Consider the following 16,634-nt stretch of genomic DNA (forward strand, 5'->3'; position numbering starts at 1 on the left):
CAAGCCAGAGCCCAACAAGCTGGAGCCCAAGCCAGAGCCCAAGCCAAAGCCCAAGCCAGAGCACAAGCCTGAGCCCAGCCAAAAGCCCAAGCCAGAGCCCAACAAACTGGAGCCCAAGCCAGAGCCCAAGCCAGAGCCCACACCAGAGCCCAAGCCGGAGCCCAAGCCAGAGCCCAAACCAAAGCCCTAGCCAGAGCCCAAGCCGGAGCTCAAGCCGAGCCCAAGCCAGAGTCCAAGCCAGCACACTAGCCAGGGCCCACACCAGAGCCCAAGCCACAGCCCAAGCCAGAGCCCAAGCCAAAGCCAAAGCCCAAGCCCAAGCCCAAGCCAAGGTTCGGGCGGGAATAGACCAAGGGTTTGCCCATCTGGCTGGTCTGGAGGTTGTTATACAAGAGCCTGACCCTGTAACAACTGTCTTTAGTTTAGTTGAGGAATCTAATTTGAACGTTCTTTGCAGGTCTTGAATTTCATCTTTGAGATGGTGAAGCCATTTACTTACAAGCGCACTTCCTCTCTGCAACACATTCAAGTCTATCAAGCCTTGGAACTACACAGAGGCTACCACACGTATGGAGGTCATAGCGTTGATTGACCTTTATGTCGTTTCAAAAGCTTCCGGAAGACTTTAAAGATTTTAGAATTGAAGTTACCTTTGGAATTGAAACTTTATCAAGGGGCACTAACACCAGGGCAAAAAATGCACATGACACAACAAGAGCGCTGAAAAGGGGCTTGTTTAAAGGGAAGGTACACATTTGGTAATTGTCAAAGACCAGTCTTCTTACTTGGTGTATCCCAACATAAGCATAAAATAACAAGCCTGTGAAAATTTTAACTAAATTGGTCATCGAAGTTGCGAGAAAATGATGAGAGAAAAACACCCTTGTTGGACGAATTTGTGTGCTTTCAGATAGGAATAAGAGACTTCTAGTTAGTCTTTTATAATTTTAGTGAGAACTTCCCTCTTTCTCAAAAATTCTGTTACTTCAGAGGGAGTCGTTTCCCACAATGTTTTAAACTATCAACAGCTCTCCAATGCCAGTTACCAAGTAACATTTTAAGTTAATATTTGTTTTGAGTAATTACCAAACATGTACCTTCCCTTTAAATTTGCTTTTCCGGCTTGGATTCATCATTACTTAAAATGTACCAAAAGAATGATGGAATATTTATATTGTTTGCAATATGTTTTTTAATTAAAAAATGCAACACCAGGAAGTGTTTTATGAAACACACTGGCTGGGGTTTTTGGGAGATTTTTCTTTCGTTTTTTTTGTTTACTTACAAGGTTCGAGGTGGGGGGGGGGGGCGCCCTTGGACAGACATCAATCTAGTCTATTGTGAACTATAAAATCTTACATCAAATACTGGCGCCCATTCAAACAAGTTCACCATTCTTTATAAACACCAACAAAGATTCTCAAGAAAGCGACCTTCAAAACGTGATTACATTGCCACAATTTCCACAAGTCCCTTATTTATTTACATTGGCCAGTGGGCAATTTCAAGTTTTTCTGCATACACACACACAAAACACCCATTCAAAATGCACTACTGTGAGCCTGTCACTCTGATTGGTTAAATATTAGATCACATGACAGCTTGATGGATCAGTTGGCTAGAGTCTATACATTTTATAGTACAGTTGATGTCAAACTGTTTGCAGAAAAGAACACAACCTTGAGTTGTACATACCATAGAGTACTCTATGTACATACCAGGACCCATTTTCTAGTGGGTTTTGGGGGCATAAAATATTACTTCCCATGGGTCTGGAACTTTCAGTGTTGAAAGAGCAATTCTGTTTCCATTTTGCAAATGGCATATTTGGCACTTTTATAAATCATTTTAAATGGCTGAGTAGTGTTAAACAGGAATGAGTGGTCTGAAAGCAACAACTGTACCAACTACCAAATTCTAAAATTAACACTGGAGCGCAGGCCAGAGACAAGCCCAGTGGTATTTTTTTCTTTCAATTAAATAATAGATAGGGAACCTCATTGTCAAATATATTTATGAACAAAATTAAATGTAGTGCGACCTTGAATCCTAAAGTCTATTTCAATTTAAGTATTGAAGTATACTCTTATTAGAAAAATGAGATGCTGTATCTTGTGTTGTGTCCCCCTAGTGTATCCTAGGTCCTCTCATAGTGCCTGTTTAAACTCATTTGAAAATAATGTCACAAAAAACTAATAAAATTTATAAGAAATGTCAAAAAGCCAGATGAAAAGAAAACAAAACGTTATTGATTTTTGGACAACCATAACAAAGCCAATGCTTCATTCATATAACAGTCAGCCGCTCTCTTCCTTCATTCTGATCTTGCCAGAGCTTGAGCCCACTGGGGGGGGGGGGGGGGGGACACAACGTTTTTGCCGCTGCAGTACCAGGGGATCGTCACAGTTGAATGACATTCCAGATACAACATCTCAACCATGAAGAGACCAACTCCTAACATTTACTGCTCAATGATCCACTACTTTAATTCATTAGAACCATATATAGAAATCTAGTGTAGGCCTACAGCATTTATGACTTATCCGTAGGGGCCAAAACGTAAAAATTTATGGAGGGAGTATTTGATCCCAAGCCACCGGAGCAAGGGTCCATTGCTGTGAAACCAATGGAAGACAGATTGAAGAGATGGAAAATGGGGAATTGGAACAAAGAAAAATGCGCAAAGCAAACAAAATCTACAACAACGATTGAATAGAGGGGAAAAAAAGGTTATGGGAACACAAGACAATATCTAGTGTGTGTGGACACGATAAGAAGAAGAACGCTCCTCCAAAAAGAGATTCGGTCAAGAAAAATAACATAGGAATAAAACAGAGGATTCAAAATGCCTCAAAGTCATAGCTATCAGGAAATCTCGGTGGTCTAGTTGGTAAGACAAGTATAAATGATGCCAAGATATTTGTAGGTATACCCTGTTGACATCTTTTCAGAGCCAAACTTCCAATTGAAATTGTCTTTGCATTTGATACTGGTAAAACAAACCAAACTGAAAGTTTTGGCTGACTTACCACAAGTATAAATGACGCTAAGATCCTGTTGACAGTTTGAAGTCTTTTTAGAGCCAACACCAAGAAATGTTGACACATTTGGTTTTGAGAGGTAAGAATTAACTTCCCTCTGAAATTGTTTTTGATTTTGATACTGTGGAAAACAAACTGAACTGAAAGTTTTGGCTGACTTACCACATGTATAGATGACGCTAAGATATTTGTAGGTACCCTGTTGACATGGCTCCCCAAAGACCCTTGTGCTTGCCTTGACAGCACAGTGTCTCTTTCCATGGCATCTCTTCATCACCTCCTCAAGTGAGTTATGAGACTCACATTCTGAAAATAAAGCACATCAATCAATCCTACTATTAACCTCTTACAATAAACATATCAAACCACATACTACATGCCTGTGGTTTGTAGCTACATGTACCTCACACCTTGTCTTGTTCAAGGCAATGTAGAGGTTAACACTCACTTAGGCTATCAGTTAAGCCGTTTGTGAGTTTGAATAATGTCTGGTACAATGACTTGTTTGAACAAAAGTTACAAATTGAATTCCTCAAACTATGAGGCAGTTGCTATGTCAAATGATCCAGGGCAAACTTTTGCGTGCAGGAACTTTACACTTAGGAGCAGCGAACACCCATACACAATTTTGAACGAGTGTGTATGGGACAATGGTACCAGAGTTTACTCATATGGAGGTTGCTATTAGATACAAAAGCTTGCCTGGAACCATTTGACATAGCAACTGTCTATAGTCTGAGGAATTCAAACTTAAGCAGTTACTTGTTGACTACAGCAAGTCATTGTACCAATCTGTACACAAAACTTACTCGCAGTTTGGCGGCTACATCAATGGCTACGACTGTTGCTGCGGGTGTTGATAAAGATAAAAACAGACTATACTTCAAGGGATGATGCCAGGGGACCCAGCCATGGCTATATTTCATGGCCACCAATTCGGACACAGCCTTATTTTGACCTGTGTCTAAATCAAGTTTTTCAGAAGGATTTATAGCACCTAGGCCCAATTTCATAAAGCCTGTAAGCACACAAAACTCGCTAAACACCACCACCTACAATGACAAAAGAAATGAAATTGCCCTCCAGAGTACATGTGCAACTGCAACGCAGAGCTGACAACAATTGTATCTAGCAATCATTGAGATTATAGAATTGAAGTACTCTTTGCTATTGAAACTTTTCAAGGGGCACCAAAGCCAAGACCAGGGCAAATTGCAAATAGCATGACAAAAGCACTAAAAATGGGCTCGTTTCAAAAGAAAAATGCAAACCTAAAATACAGTTTTATTTGGCCAGAAGTTTCAGAGAGATATTAAGAATTACATGTATGTTCAGTATAATGGGGACACCATTTCCATAATCAGAGAGATCTTAAAGGAATACGTTGCCTTGGATCGGACGAGTTGGTCTACAAAAAGCGTTTGTAACCGTTTGTTATAAAATGCATATGGTTAGAAAGATGTTGTAAAAGTAGAATACAATGATCCACACAAGTTTGCCTCGAAATTGCGTGGTTTTCCTTTTACTATGCGAACTAACACGGTCGGCCATTTATGGGAGTCAAAAATTTGACTCACATATGTGGCCGCCGTGTTAGTCGACGAGGTAAAAGGAAAACCGTGCAATTTCGAGACATGTTTGTGTGGATCATTGTTTTCTACTTTTACAACATCTTTCTACCCATGTGCATTTTATGACAAACGGTTACAAACGCTTTTCAAAGACCAACTCCACCGATCCAAGGCAACGTGTTCCTTTTAAGATTTGTTCATTTGAACATGGCCTTTGGTTTATTTTCAATGAACTTTCTGCAGGGTCAGCGCAAGTTGGCAGCTCTGCAAATGCAATGCTGAAATTCTTACCGAGATAACTCCGGTAAGGAAATACGCTCAGGCCAATCACCTAATTATAACCATCGCTTGTTACATAACGAGCAATCCAGGACCCATCCCCAACAGGGAGCACTCCGAGACCAATGATTGTAACTGACCCACCTTGATTGGTCAGACAGATGGCTTCTAGCCAATAGGGGGGGGGGGTGTAAAATAAAAATGCTGTTATGATGCCAACGAGCAATGACAAGTCCTCAATTTCAAGACTGGTTATATACAGACTCCAGTCCGCACTGTCAAACTGTTACAACATTCCACGTCACCCCATGCAACATAGTTTCAACATAGCTGCCAATTGGCCGAGTCCGATGGCATTTCGGTTCACCGCGGTCCGCTCTTGTGTTGGTTGTGGTTTGCATCACACTGCGAGCAAATTAAAATTCTATAAATACTGATCTGCGATAACTTCTGAGTGGGATGTTAGATAGAACCAACAATTACTGTACGTGGCATTTGTGGTATGAGCAACATGACATTCAGATTCTTAAATTCATACAAGAGTTGGTAAACAAAAGACACTTGCCCCAATTTCATAAAACACAACGACAACAGAGAAATACTGCATGGTGAAAATGAGTTACGGTCAATCAAAATATCTTTTTTGCCAGCAAATTAAAATTCTATAGGCCTAAATACTGATCTGTGATTACTTCAGAGTGAAATGAGAGAAAGGACCCTGAACAATTACTGAATACTAGGCATTTGTGGTATGAGCAAACATGACATTCAGACACATTTTCTTAATTTCATACCAGAGCTGGTTAGCAAAAGACAATAAGCCCAATTGAATTTAATAAAACACAAGGACAACAGAGAAACAGTGCAGGGTGTAATTGAGTTGTCAGTCAAACAAAAATTTGATTTGTAAATCGTCTTAAAATCACACTCTACTCAATTTGTCTTTGTTCATCCCACAATTATTTAAAATTTACCGAGTCAGTTTCTCTTGTGGCTTTGTATTTGAAATAAAAATTGGCATCCCCTCTCAGGTCTGTATGCTCCCTTTTTGAAAGGCAGTGGTACCAAGGCTTCACCCTATAAGGAAATTGTAAATTTCTACTGGAGCATTTCAAGAGCATCAAGACAATGACAAGGGGGCATGGAGGCAATCGCCACTGTTGCCTCCTTGGGTGCGAGTGCCCCTGGCTTAACAACAGCTTATGGTTGTATGGCGTCTGACTGGCACACCAAAACACAGATATGGACAAAATAGGGAGACCGCCAACTTTATGGCTAAGGCTCAGATGGTAGTGCAGCGCCGGAAGATATATCTGGAGGTTGCAGGTTCAAATCCTGGGCCCAATTTCATAGAGCTGCTTAAGCACAAAATTTTGCTTAAGCAAAAAATTCATTGCTTAGTAAAATCAGATTACCGGCCAAGATACCACTCAATTGTTATGCTAAGTAAACAACAGCTAAATACTATGTCATAAGCAATGTATATGGCATGAAATTTTGGCCAGTAACATGTGTAAAATAAGCGAGCTATTTTCGTGCTTAAGCAAATTTGTTGCTTAAGCAGCTCTATGAAATTGGCCCTTGCTCTAGTTTGGTTGATCAAACTGGCCTTTGAAACAAATTTGTAAATGCCTTATTTGGGTTCTTCCGTGATGAGCGTAGAATAAAAGTTCATTTTACTATAATGTCATAAACAAGACACAGCTTGTTGAGATGTGTGATAAATCAATCTGTGTTAATTAGAGGAGAAATAAAGTACAGGAGCCCACGCCAAAAACATGACACTTTATCCAGGTCAGAAATATGGCAAAGATATCCGGAATAATCCAGAAACAAGCCGCCAGTCACAGCTTCTCCTGAAAGGCTTTCCTGAAACGCTCATTTGAGCAAATAAATCGGTAATGAGTACTGCCAAATAAGGACTTTTTCATTTCGTTCGGTTTAGATGATGAAGTACCCTGCTGCACATCAGTGACACAACAGGAGGGGGGGGGGGTAAAATGTGACTAAAGAATACATAGATGCTCCCACCAGATGTGTTTAAGATTGTAAATTACTTATTTTAGTGTTGCACCTTGGCATCTTTTGAGGTGACTGAGAGAGAAATTTAGCCTCATACTTGAAAGTGTGTGGGAGGAGGATAAGAAGGTGTGCTCATTTTTAGTACTTTAAAGGGAAGGTACATGTTTGGTAATTACTAAAAACAAAGATTAACTTAAAAATTGACTTGGTAACGATCATTGGAGAGCTGTTGATAGAATAAAACATTGTGAGAAACGGCTTCCTCTGATGTAACGTAGTTTTTGAGAAAGAGGTAATTTCTCACTAAAATATTAAAAGACTTCTAGCTAGAAGTATTATATTCCTATCTGAAAGCATACAAATTCGTCCAACAAGGGTGTTTTTTCTTTCATCATTTTCTTGCAACTTCAATGACCAATTGAGCCAAACTTTTCACAGGCTTGTTACTTTATGGTTATGATGGGATACACAAAGTGTAAACACTGGTCTTGGACAATTACCCAACATGTACAGTGCCTTTAAGGGGACCAAGGACAAAAGAAAAAAGAAAAACAAAAGAACTCCATAACTATGGGCATTCTAAAGATTGGGGTTCTCCACAAGGAAGTTGGGGTTCTCCACAAGGAAGTTGGGGTGACTGAGAGAGAAATTTACGCTGGAAAGTGTGTGGGAAGGGGAAGGAGAAGGAGAAGGTGTCCGTGGGACCACGGACAAAACAAAGTGGAAAACAAAAGAATTACATAAGGGAATTCATGAGATTGGGGTGCGCCATGAGGAAATTTGTGTACATCATCTAGTCTACGGGTAACAAAGAAAAGTGGAGGGACAAATGAAAGAACAAAAGAATGTTTCACAAGGATGAATGTCTTGAGACTGTGTGGAGAAGGTTGAGGGGGGCTCGTTAAACAATGACCAAAATGAACATTCAAATACCGAACAGCAAGTTTCGGGGGTAGACCGCCACACCCCCACTCCCACCCCCATCCCAAAACACATCCCTAGTTGATGCCTTTGGAGGGAAGCTGCATGTACATTAAAGTTTTTAGAAGGGCAGATTCATTCTTTCTCTTCAGTTTGAAATTTAAGAAGTAAATTTGTTGTTTAAAGTCATTTTAGTGAGAGCATAAACACTCATCCCGGAAACATTGGGGCAAACCCCTTCTCTAAGCAAAAGTGTGCTAGATTTTATCCTTTGAGAAAGCTGCTAGGGTCGTACTGTCAGGCCTTTTTTTGCATTTATACCAGCAAAAGGTATTTTGGTTGGTAAACAGTTTGCAACTTACAGCTAATGCTATTTTCTTAGGTAATTCTTACACATGCCGGTACAGAAGTCACAGGACGTAATACCCTCCATCCAAAGGATGAAACAATTATGCTTATTGGTAATTACTCAAAATAATTATAAGCATAAAACCTTACTTGGTAACGAGTAATGGGGAGCTGTTGATAGTACAACACACTGTGAGAAACGGCTCCCTCTGAAGTAACATAGTTTTCGAGAAAGAAGTTATTTTCCACAAATTTGATTTCGAGACCTCAGATTTAGAATTTGAGGTCTCGAAATCAAGCATCTAAAAATGTGACAAGGGTGTTTTTTCTTACATTATTATCTCGTAACCTCGACGTCAGATTGAGCTCAAATTTTCACAGGTTTGTTATTTTATGCATGTTGAGATACACCAAGTGAAAAGACTGGTCTTTGACAATTACCAATAGTGTCCAGTGTGTTTAAAGACACGTGTCATGTCCACATTCTGACAAGACCATGCAGGACTGGACTCTGGTGCACTTGACCAATCGGCCACACATCCAAAGATAATTTAAACTTTATAAACATCTACTCATGTTGAGGAATAGTTCCAAGCCGTTAGTTTGAAAAAACGATAAAAAAGGAAAAGAAAGTGATCTAACTTACCCGTTTCATCCATTGTGAATGACGGACATTTCATATTCTCTGCAATGGGCCGACCAAAACCAGCTGAGTGTATTGCTAAAACCTCTTTATTGTCACAATGAAGCATCATGTGACTGTCTTCACATACAACCATGTTACGAAATGTACCTGCAGTAAAGAAAATGAAGATACAGCAATCAACATAACACTATAAGCTGGTTAGGGCAGGTGCTATAGTTACTTTCCAGTTATGTTCCCGGTTACTTTCAACGAATTTGATTTTGAGACCTCAGATTTATAATTTGAGGTATCGAAATCAATCATCTAAAAGCACACTACTTCGTGTGACAAGAGTGTTTTTTTCTTTCATTAGCATATCCAAACTTCGATGACCAATCGAGCTAAAATTTTCACATGTTTGTTATTTTATGCATGTTGAGATAGACCAAGTGAGAAGACTGGTCTTTGACAATTACCAATAGTGTCCAGTGTCTTCAATATTCACTATTATTCTATAGAAACTTACTTGGTTTGCATTTATAGGTGACATCTAAGTACTTGTTTGTCCCAGGGCAGGGATCTCCTCCAAACAGATCACTTGAGACGCTAATCTTACAAAGCTGCCTGCTTTCACACATGTTTTGTATAATCTATAGCAAAGACATTGACAACAAGAAATGTTAGCATGAAAGTCAGCATAAGAATGTTTTTTTTTAAAGTCTTTTATTTATTTGTTGGTCTGGGTTCCCCTTTATTCTAGACCCAGAACCTCACTGATGTTACATCCCCTGATGTTTACAGACTCTTAGTGGACACTATTTACTTAAAATAATTATTAGCATAAAACCTTAGTAATGGGGAGCTGTTGATGGTATAAAACATTGTGAGAAATGGCTCCCTGTGAAGCTAAGTAGTTTTTGACAAAGAAGTATTTTTCAACAAATTTGATTTCGATACCTTAGATTTAGAATTTGAGGGCTCGAAATCAAGCATGTGAAAGCAAATAACTTCGTGTGACAAGGGAGTTTTTTCTTTCGTTATTATCTCGCAACTTCGATGACCGATTGAGCTCAGATTTTCACAGGTTTGTAATAATAATTCGAGATAATAATGAAAGAAAAAAACACCCTTGTCACACGAAGTTGTGTGCGTTTAGATGGTTGATTTCGAGACCTCAAATTCTAAATCTGAGATCTCAAAATCAAATTCGTGGGAAATTACTTCTTTCTCGAAAACTATGTCACTTCACAGGAGCCGTTTCTCACAATGTTTTATACAATCAACCTCTCCCCATTACTCGTCACCATGTGAGGTTTTATGCTAATTATTTTTTTTGAGTAATTACCAATAGTTTCCACTGCCTTTAACTCCATCAATCTTCTGGATGATTTGAAGCATCTTTTATCCATTGAGGTTCAAAATACCAACTCAGAAGAAATTTGTACGAAGCTGGTACATAGGTTGATGGAGAACAACAAACTCTTTAAAGAAACTGGACACTATTGGTTATTGTCAAAGACCACTCTTCTCACTCTAAAACTACTCCACTTCAGAGGGAGCCGTTTTTCGCAATGTTTTCTACTACCAACCTCTCCCCATTACTCGTCACCAAGTAAGGTTTAATGCTAATAATTATTTTGAGTAGATACCAATAGTGTCCACTGCCTTTAAGTGTGAGTGTAGAACTGTAAACGAAGGAAATTATTAATGCCTTCGCTGATGTATGCATTTAATGAATACATCCATCAATAAAGATACATCCTATGTACTATACAGAGTTGGTAAAAAACAATTTCTTTTAAATTTCAGTTTGAAATCCTACTGATTATGAAGATCTTACTGGAATCATTTTTTTTTTTATTAGTTCCCTCTGAAATGAAGTCACATTTAAGAAATCTAAAAACCTTTAAAAAAAAGCAACAGCTAATTGGTTTGTTGCAACCAAATTCAAGGACGATTTGTGAACATGCTGAAAAATGTGCAAGGCTTTCACTTATTTCATTTCAATGGGACACACTTTTGAGATATCGCCAGAAATCCAGAGCGAATATGTCCATACAGAAAGAATAATCCCTATCAGGAAACCACAATCTGAGAAACGTTACTGACAATAACACTTCTCAGATTCAAATTTTGAGGCACAACAAAAAGTACGTCAGATGTTTCTCAAAATGCTTTGTACTATTGAACGCAGCTGTAAGCTTCTTACCAAAGCTTTTAATTGCCATTCATTTGGAAAGTGATTACCAAACGCGTACCTTCCCTTTAAAACACTGATGCATGGTTTGACGCCATGCGAACTCAGCATCATTAACTCATGTGGAAGGTTCATTCATTCACCCTTGCTTTGTGCTCCACTTCTTTTTTTCTTTTTTATTATTATTATCGGAAAGTTTTCTTTGTGAATTTTTGCCATGACGTCACAACTTGCCTGAAGATAAGAGTGGGTTTTAAAATTAGAATTTGGTTTATATTAGGAACATTAATAAAAAGCATGTTATTGGTGAAGATACAGCATCTGCTGCAGGGCAACTTGTAGGGTAAAACATGCTGGTTCTTTCTTCAAAACAAGCCCCTTCATTTTAAAGCCATTGGACACTTTCGGTACAGAAAAAAAAAAATCACAGATTTACACCTAATTTACAGGGTTTACAGAAGGTAATGGTGAAAGACTTCTCTTGAAATATTATTCCATGAAATGCTTTACTTTTTGAGAAAACATTAAAACAATATCAATTCTCGATAGCGAGAACTACGGATTTATAGTAAACACATGTCATGACACACCGAAATGGCAGAAACAAGGGTGGGTTTTCCCGTTATTTTTTTCCCGACTCCGATGACCGATTGAGCCTAAATTTTCACAGGTTTGTTATTTTATATATAAGTTGTGATACACGAAGTGTGGGCCTTTGGATAATACTGTTAACCAAAAGTGTCCAATGGCTTTAAAGTGTGTGATAAGGTTTTGAACCACTTTTTCGTAACAACGTAAAGGTAGAATAAGAGTGCCAATCATTGGGGGGGGGGGGGGGGGAATTGATAGCGCTTTTATCTAAATGTTCCCTTTTAATGAGCCCATCAGCCGTGGACAACAAAATTCTGTCTGAAACAACTTAAAGACACTGGACACTGTTGGTATTTGTCAAAGACCAGTCTTCTCACTTGGTGTATCTCAACATACGTGTATGCATAAAATAACAAACCTGTGAAAATTTGAGTTCAATTGGTCGTGGAAGGTGCAAGATAATAATGAAAGAAAAAACACCAAAGTTGTGTGCTTTCAGATGCTTGATTTCGAGACCTCAAATGCTAAACTTGAGGTCTCAAAAATTTGTGGAAAAATTACTTCTTTCTCGAAAACTATGTCACTTCAGAGGGACCCGTTTCTCACAATGTTTTATAATATCAACCTCTCCCTATTACTCATTACCAATGAAGGTTTTATGCTAATACTTATTAAATAATGAAAGAAAAAACACCATTGTCACACGAAGGTGTGTGCTTTCAGATGCTTGATTACGAGACCTCAAAAGCTAGTTCTGAGGTCTCAAAATCAAAGTTGTCGAAAATTGCTTCTTTCTCAAAAAGTACGATACTTCAGAGGGAGCTGTTTCTCACAATGTTTTATACTATCCACAGCTCTCCATTACTCATTACCAAGTAAGTTTTTATTCTAAAACATATCATGCGTAATTACCAATAGTGTCCACTGCCTTTAACTGTAAAAGTAAAGAAACGTAGCATTTGAATGCCTCAAAAATTGGTTTAGCTTATTATGATTGCAGCAATTAAAATAAGCAAAAACAGGACAAAAAAATAGAAAACAAATTGTAACAAAAGTTTCACATGTTGGTTGTACGGTTTTTTTCTTTTTTAATATGATGTAGGGCTTGGTTTTTTGTCGTCAGCTGTAGGCCTATCTAGCTACAAAATTATTTGTTTTCTCTATTCATTTCCTCTGTCTTGCTTAGATTTTTGTTTTTAATCAATCTTGGGTTTTCTACTGTATTCATTTCATCAACCCCATCTCACTGTCTATTAATTTTCTATTTTCTCCATAAAATGTCTGTCCTTGTCTCGAATATTTTTTTCAATTTTACGAACGTTTGTTAGTGCTTGGCACCTTTGAAAAACTGTGTTCTACTGAAAGGTTTCCCCAGCCTAAATGAGAAATTAAACAAGCAGATCCGATGGGAATGAATGTTCTCTTCCAAGAAAAACAAATCCCAAGCCCACCTCTCAGGGAAACACAGCGCTTTTAATTTTCCCAGCACAACACCCCTCCGCGTTAATACTCGGACTGTTAAATTCATCAATTTAAATCCTCTACGATTGAACGAGACAGATTCAAGAGGAAATTAAACACCTACTGCAAGTGATTTTTAAGCCTGCCCTGGGCTCCGTTTTCAGATGTCTCCCCGTATACCTTTGCGTAGAGGGTCCGTGTGGTCGTCGACAACGTGTTCTAGTGGCCAGCTGCGATATGCTGTACAAGCAATTTCACCGGTGCCCCCCCCGAGTTTCCCCTTCTAAATGATCAATGCATCACCGGTGTCTGTTTGTGAATTTTGAACTTTTCCATCAAAGGAAACGACGGCTGTTTAATGTTTTGAACAGTGTAAAACACCAAATAGTCTCCAATATTCACTGGGCTTGTTAATGAGAAACTTTTTACATGTAATTCTACTCAGACAGCAAAAAGGCATTTTAAAAAGGTTTAAAGATGCTACGTTTAATGTGCTATTGTTACTGATTTGAGAAAGTTACAAGCTTTCATTTAAGGTTATAACACTTAAAAATATTTACTGGCCTGATGTTGTGACCTTATAGCAGAGTCTTCCTCTTTCTAAGCACACAATTTAAAGAAAAATAGCGCTTTGCACTAATGCTAAAAACATGGGGTTATTTTCACATAAAAACTGGAATCTTCGGCATCGGAAAGCCCATAATTCCATGTTTTTGTAGGATTTGAAGCATTGCATGGTGAGGTATCAATAGAATTTGGTTTTCAGTAACACCATGTGTGTATCTACTTCCCAGGTAGAGTTTGTTCTTTAGAGAACTGTCTTTCTATATTCTAATACCTGTAGAGTAGATTTATCGGATTGTTTGATCACGAAACTTCTCAGTTCTGCTCTTCATATACTACCAGGGCGGAAGGTATAGAAAATTGGCTGGGCCTACTACTTTAGCTGCACTACCATGGAGTCAGTTATTGAATTGGTCCCAACATTTCGACTAGCTTGCTCTAGTCATCGTCAGGAGACTGAAGAGATAAGAGAGAAGTGGGCCTATTGATTGGGGTTCAGAGGCTTCAGTGTAGAGTCAATCATTGCTCTGAGGGTGTTTTTTTCTATCACAGGGTGCGTTCGTTTAGCTTCCCTGGGTCGACCCCGGTGTGTTTTTTTTTCAGGACGAACGTGGGTAATTATCTGCACACGTTTGTCCTGGCAAAAAAAAAACGCCCCACATTGGGGTCGACCCAGGGAAGCTAAACGAACGAACGCACCCATTATTATCTTGCATTTTCGATGACCAATTGAGAAAAACCTGTCTAAGCTGTTTTCTTTACCTACTGGTACTGACTATACTGGGGTCTGGCGCACCAATGTGGTGGTCCTTGGTGGAATGTTTACCAGAGACAAGGTGTTTTGGTCAAAAAGTGTTGTCATTAGTACCATCATGTTAGTACGAGCATACTAGTTTTATCAAGAAATCTCCTAAGGGTTTCAAAATAAACTGTTCAAAAACAAAACACCATATCAAACAAATTTCAATTTAAAGCATAAACTAGGGTGACATGTGAGCAATAAATAACAAACTGCCCTTAAAAGTGTCAACAAGTGACTGAAGTAATATTGAAGGTGACTTTCACTGTAAGTAATGACCTCCAACCTTCAATGAGTTATTTTTCAATAAATGTTATGGCCTTCGTATTAACCTACTGACTTCCTTATTTGTCAGATGCATATATCAACTTCATATGTAAAAACCAGCTTGTACATTTCATTTTTTTAGTTTTACACATGTTCTTTAATAGTATTTCAATTAGGTTAAGTTGAGTCAAAGTCCTTGAGATAAAGTTCCAACTCATGTCTTATGGCAAGGGAGGTTTTGAATAAAGTCTCAACCCCTATGGTAAAAGTATCAAGTCATGACTCCAACTCAAAGATAAAGTCACAGGACAAGTCCACGTCCTTAAAGGCAGTGGACACTATTGGGAATTACTCAAAATAATTTTTAGCATAAAACCTTACTTGGTAACGAGTAATGGGGAGATGTTGATGGCATAAAACATTGTGAGAAACGGCTCCTTCTGAGTGACGTAGTTTTCAAGAAAGAACTAATTTTCCACGGACTTGATTTCGAAACCTCATATTTAGAATTTGAGGTCTCGAAATCAAGCATTGGACAGCACACAACTTCGTGTGACAAGGGTGTTTTCTTCTTTCATTATTATCTCACAACTTCGCCGACCAATTGAGCTCAAATTTTCACATGTTTGTTATTTTGTGCATATGTTGAGATGCACCAAGAGAGAAGACTGAAATTACCAATAGTGTCCAGTGCCTTTAAAGTGAATTTTCAAGTCTTGTTGAACTAATTGAGGTAAAGTCTCAAGTCTCAAGTCTCAAGTTCCAAGCCTCTTAGAGGAAGTCACAGATTGTGTCTTAAGTTCCAGAGGTAACTTAATGTTGAGTGCCATGTCAAGTTTCAGGTCCAGGTAGTAGGCCTTAAGTCCCAGGTCAAATCTGATGTCATTGAGGTAACATTTTAAGCCAAGTTTCGGTCTTTGATGTAAAGTCTCAAGTTAAGTTTAGGTCCTTTAGGTAAAGTCTTAAGTTCAAGTCTCAAGTCGTTGAGGTAAAGTCTCAAGTCTAGTTTTAGGTCATTGATGCACCATCTCAAGTCATGTTTCAAGTCCTTGGGGTATAGTATCAAGTCATGTTTCAAGCCCTGGAGATAAAGTATCAAGTCAAGTTTCAGGTCCCTGGTATAAAGTCTCAAGTCATGTTTCAAGTCCTTGGGGGTATAGTATCAAGTCATGTTTCAAGCCCTGGAGATAAAGTCTCAAGTCAAGTTTCAGGTCCCTGATATAAAGTCCCAAGTCAAGTTTCAGGTCCCTGATATAAAGTCTCAAGTCATGTTTCAAGTCCTTGGGGGTATAGTATCAAGTCATGTTTCAAGCCCTGGAGATAAAGTCTCAAGTCAAGTTTCAGGTCCCTGATATAAAGTCCCAAGTCAAGTTTCAGGTCCCTGATATAAAGTCTCAAGTCATGTTTCAAGTCCTTGGGGGTATAGTATCAAGTCATGTTTCAAGCCCTGGAGATAAAGTCTCAAGTCAAGTTTCAGGTCCCTGATATAAAGTCCCAAGTCAAGTTTCAGGTCCCTGATATAAAGTCTCAAGTCATGTTTCAAGTCCTTGGGGTATAGTATCAAGTCATGTTTCAAGCCCTGGAGATAAAGTCTCAAGTCAAGTTTCAGGTCCCTGATATAAAGTCCCAAGTCAAGTTTCAGTTTCATAATATAAAGTCTCAAGTCATGTTTCAAGTCCTTGGGGTATAGTATCAAGTCATGTTTCAAGCCCTGGAGATAAAGTCTCAAGTCAAGTTTCAGGTCCCTGATATTAAGTCTCAAGTCAAGTTTCAAGTCCTTGAGGTAAAGTCTCTCAAGACCTTCAGGTAAAGTCTTAAATCATGTCTCAATCCCTTGAGGTAAATATATTGTTCTCAGAAAAATGCGCATGCACACAATTATGTAACCAGGGTGAATTTACTTGGTACATCTACTGCTACCAAGTGTCCCAAAGATTCCCTATGTTTC

The 16,634-nt window shown here is 38.7% G+C and overlaps 1 protein-coding gene across 1 annotated transcript in view; it reads right to left on the bottom strand.

Moving 5' to 3' along the window:
• LOC117296278 (protein eva-1 homolog C-like) overlaps positions 1 to 16,634 on the bottom strand; it is a 39,713-nt gene that overhangs the window by 22,797 nt on the left and 282 nt on the right. Inside the window, exons 2-4 of the mRNA XM_033779118.1 lie at positions 9,334 to 9,457; positions 8,829 to 8,975; positions 3,204 to 3,347 (exon numbers count right to left, since the gene is read on the bottom strand). Of these exons, the coding sequence (XP_033635009.1) occupies positions 3,204 to 3,347; positions 8,829 to 8,975; positions 9,334 to 9,457 (415 nt within the window). The remainder of the gene's footprint in view (positions 1 to 3,203; positions 3,348 to 8,828; positions 8,976 to 9,333; positions 9,458 to 16,634) is intronic.

This window comes from Asterias rubens, chromosome 11 (genome assembly GCF_902459465.1).
Source record: "Asterias rubens chromosome 11, eAstRub1.3, whole genome shotgun sequence".
NCBI classification, from domain to species: Eukaryota; Metazoa; Echinodermata; class Asteroidea; order Forcipulatida; family Asteriidae; genus Asterias; species Asterias rubens.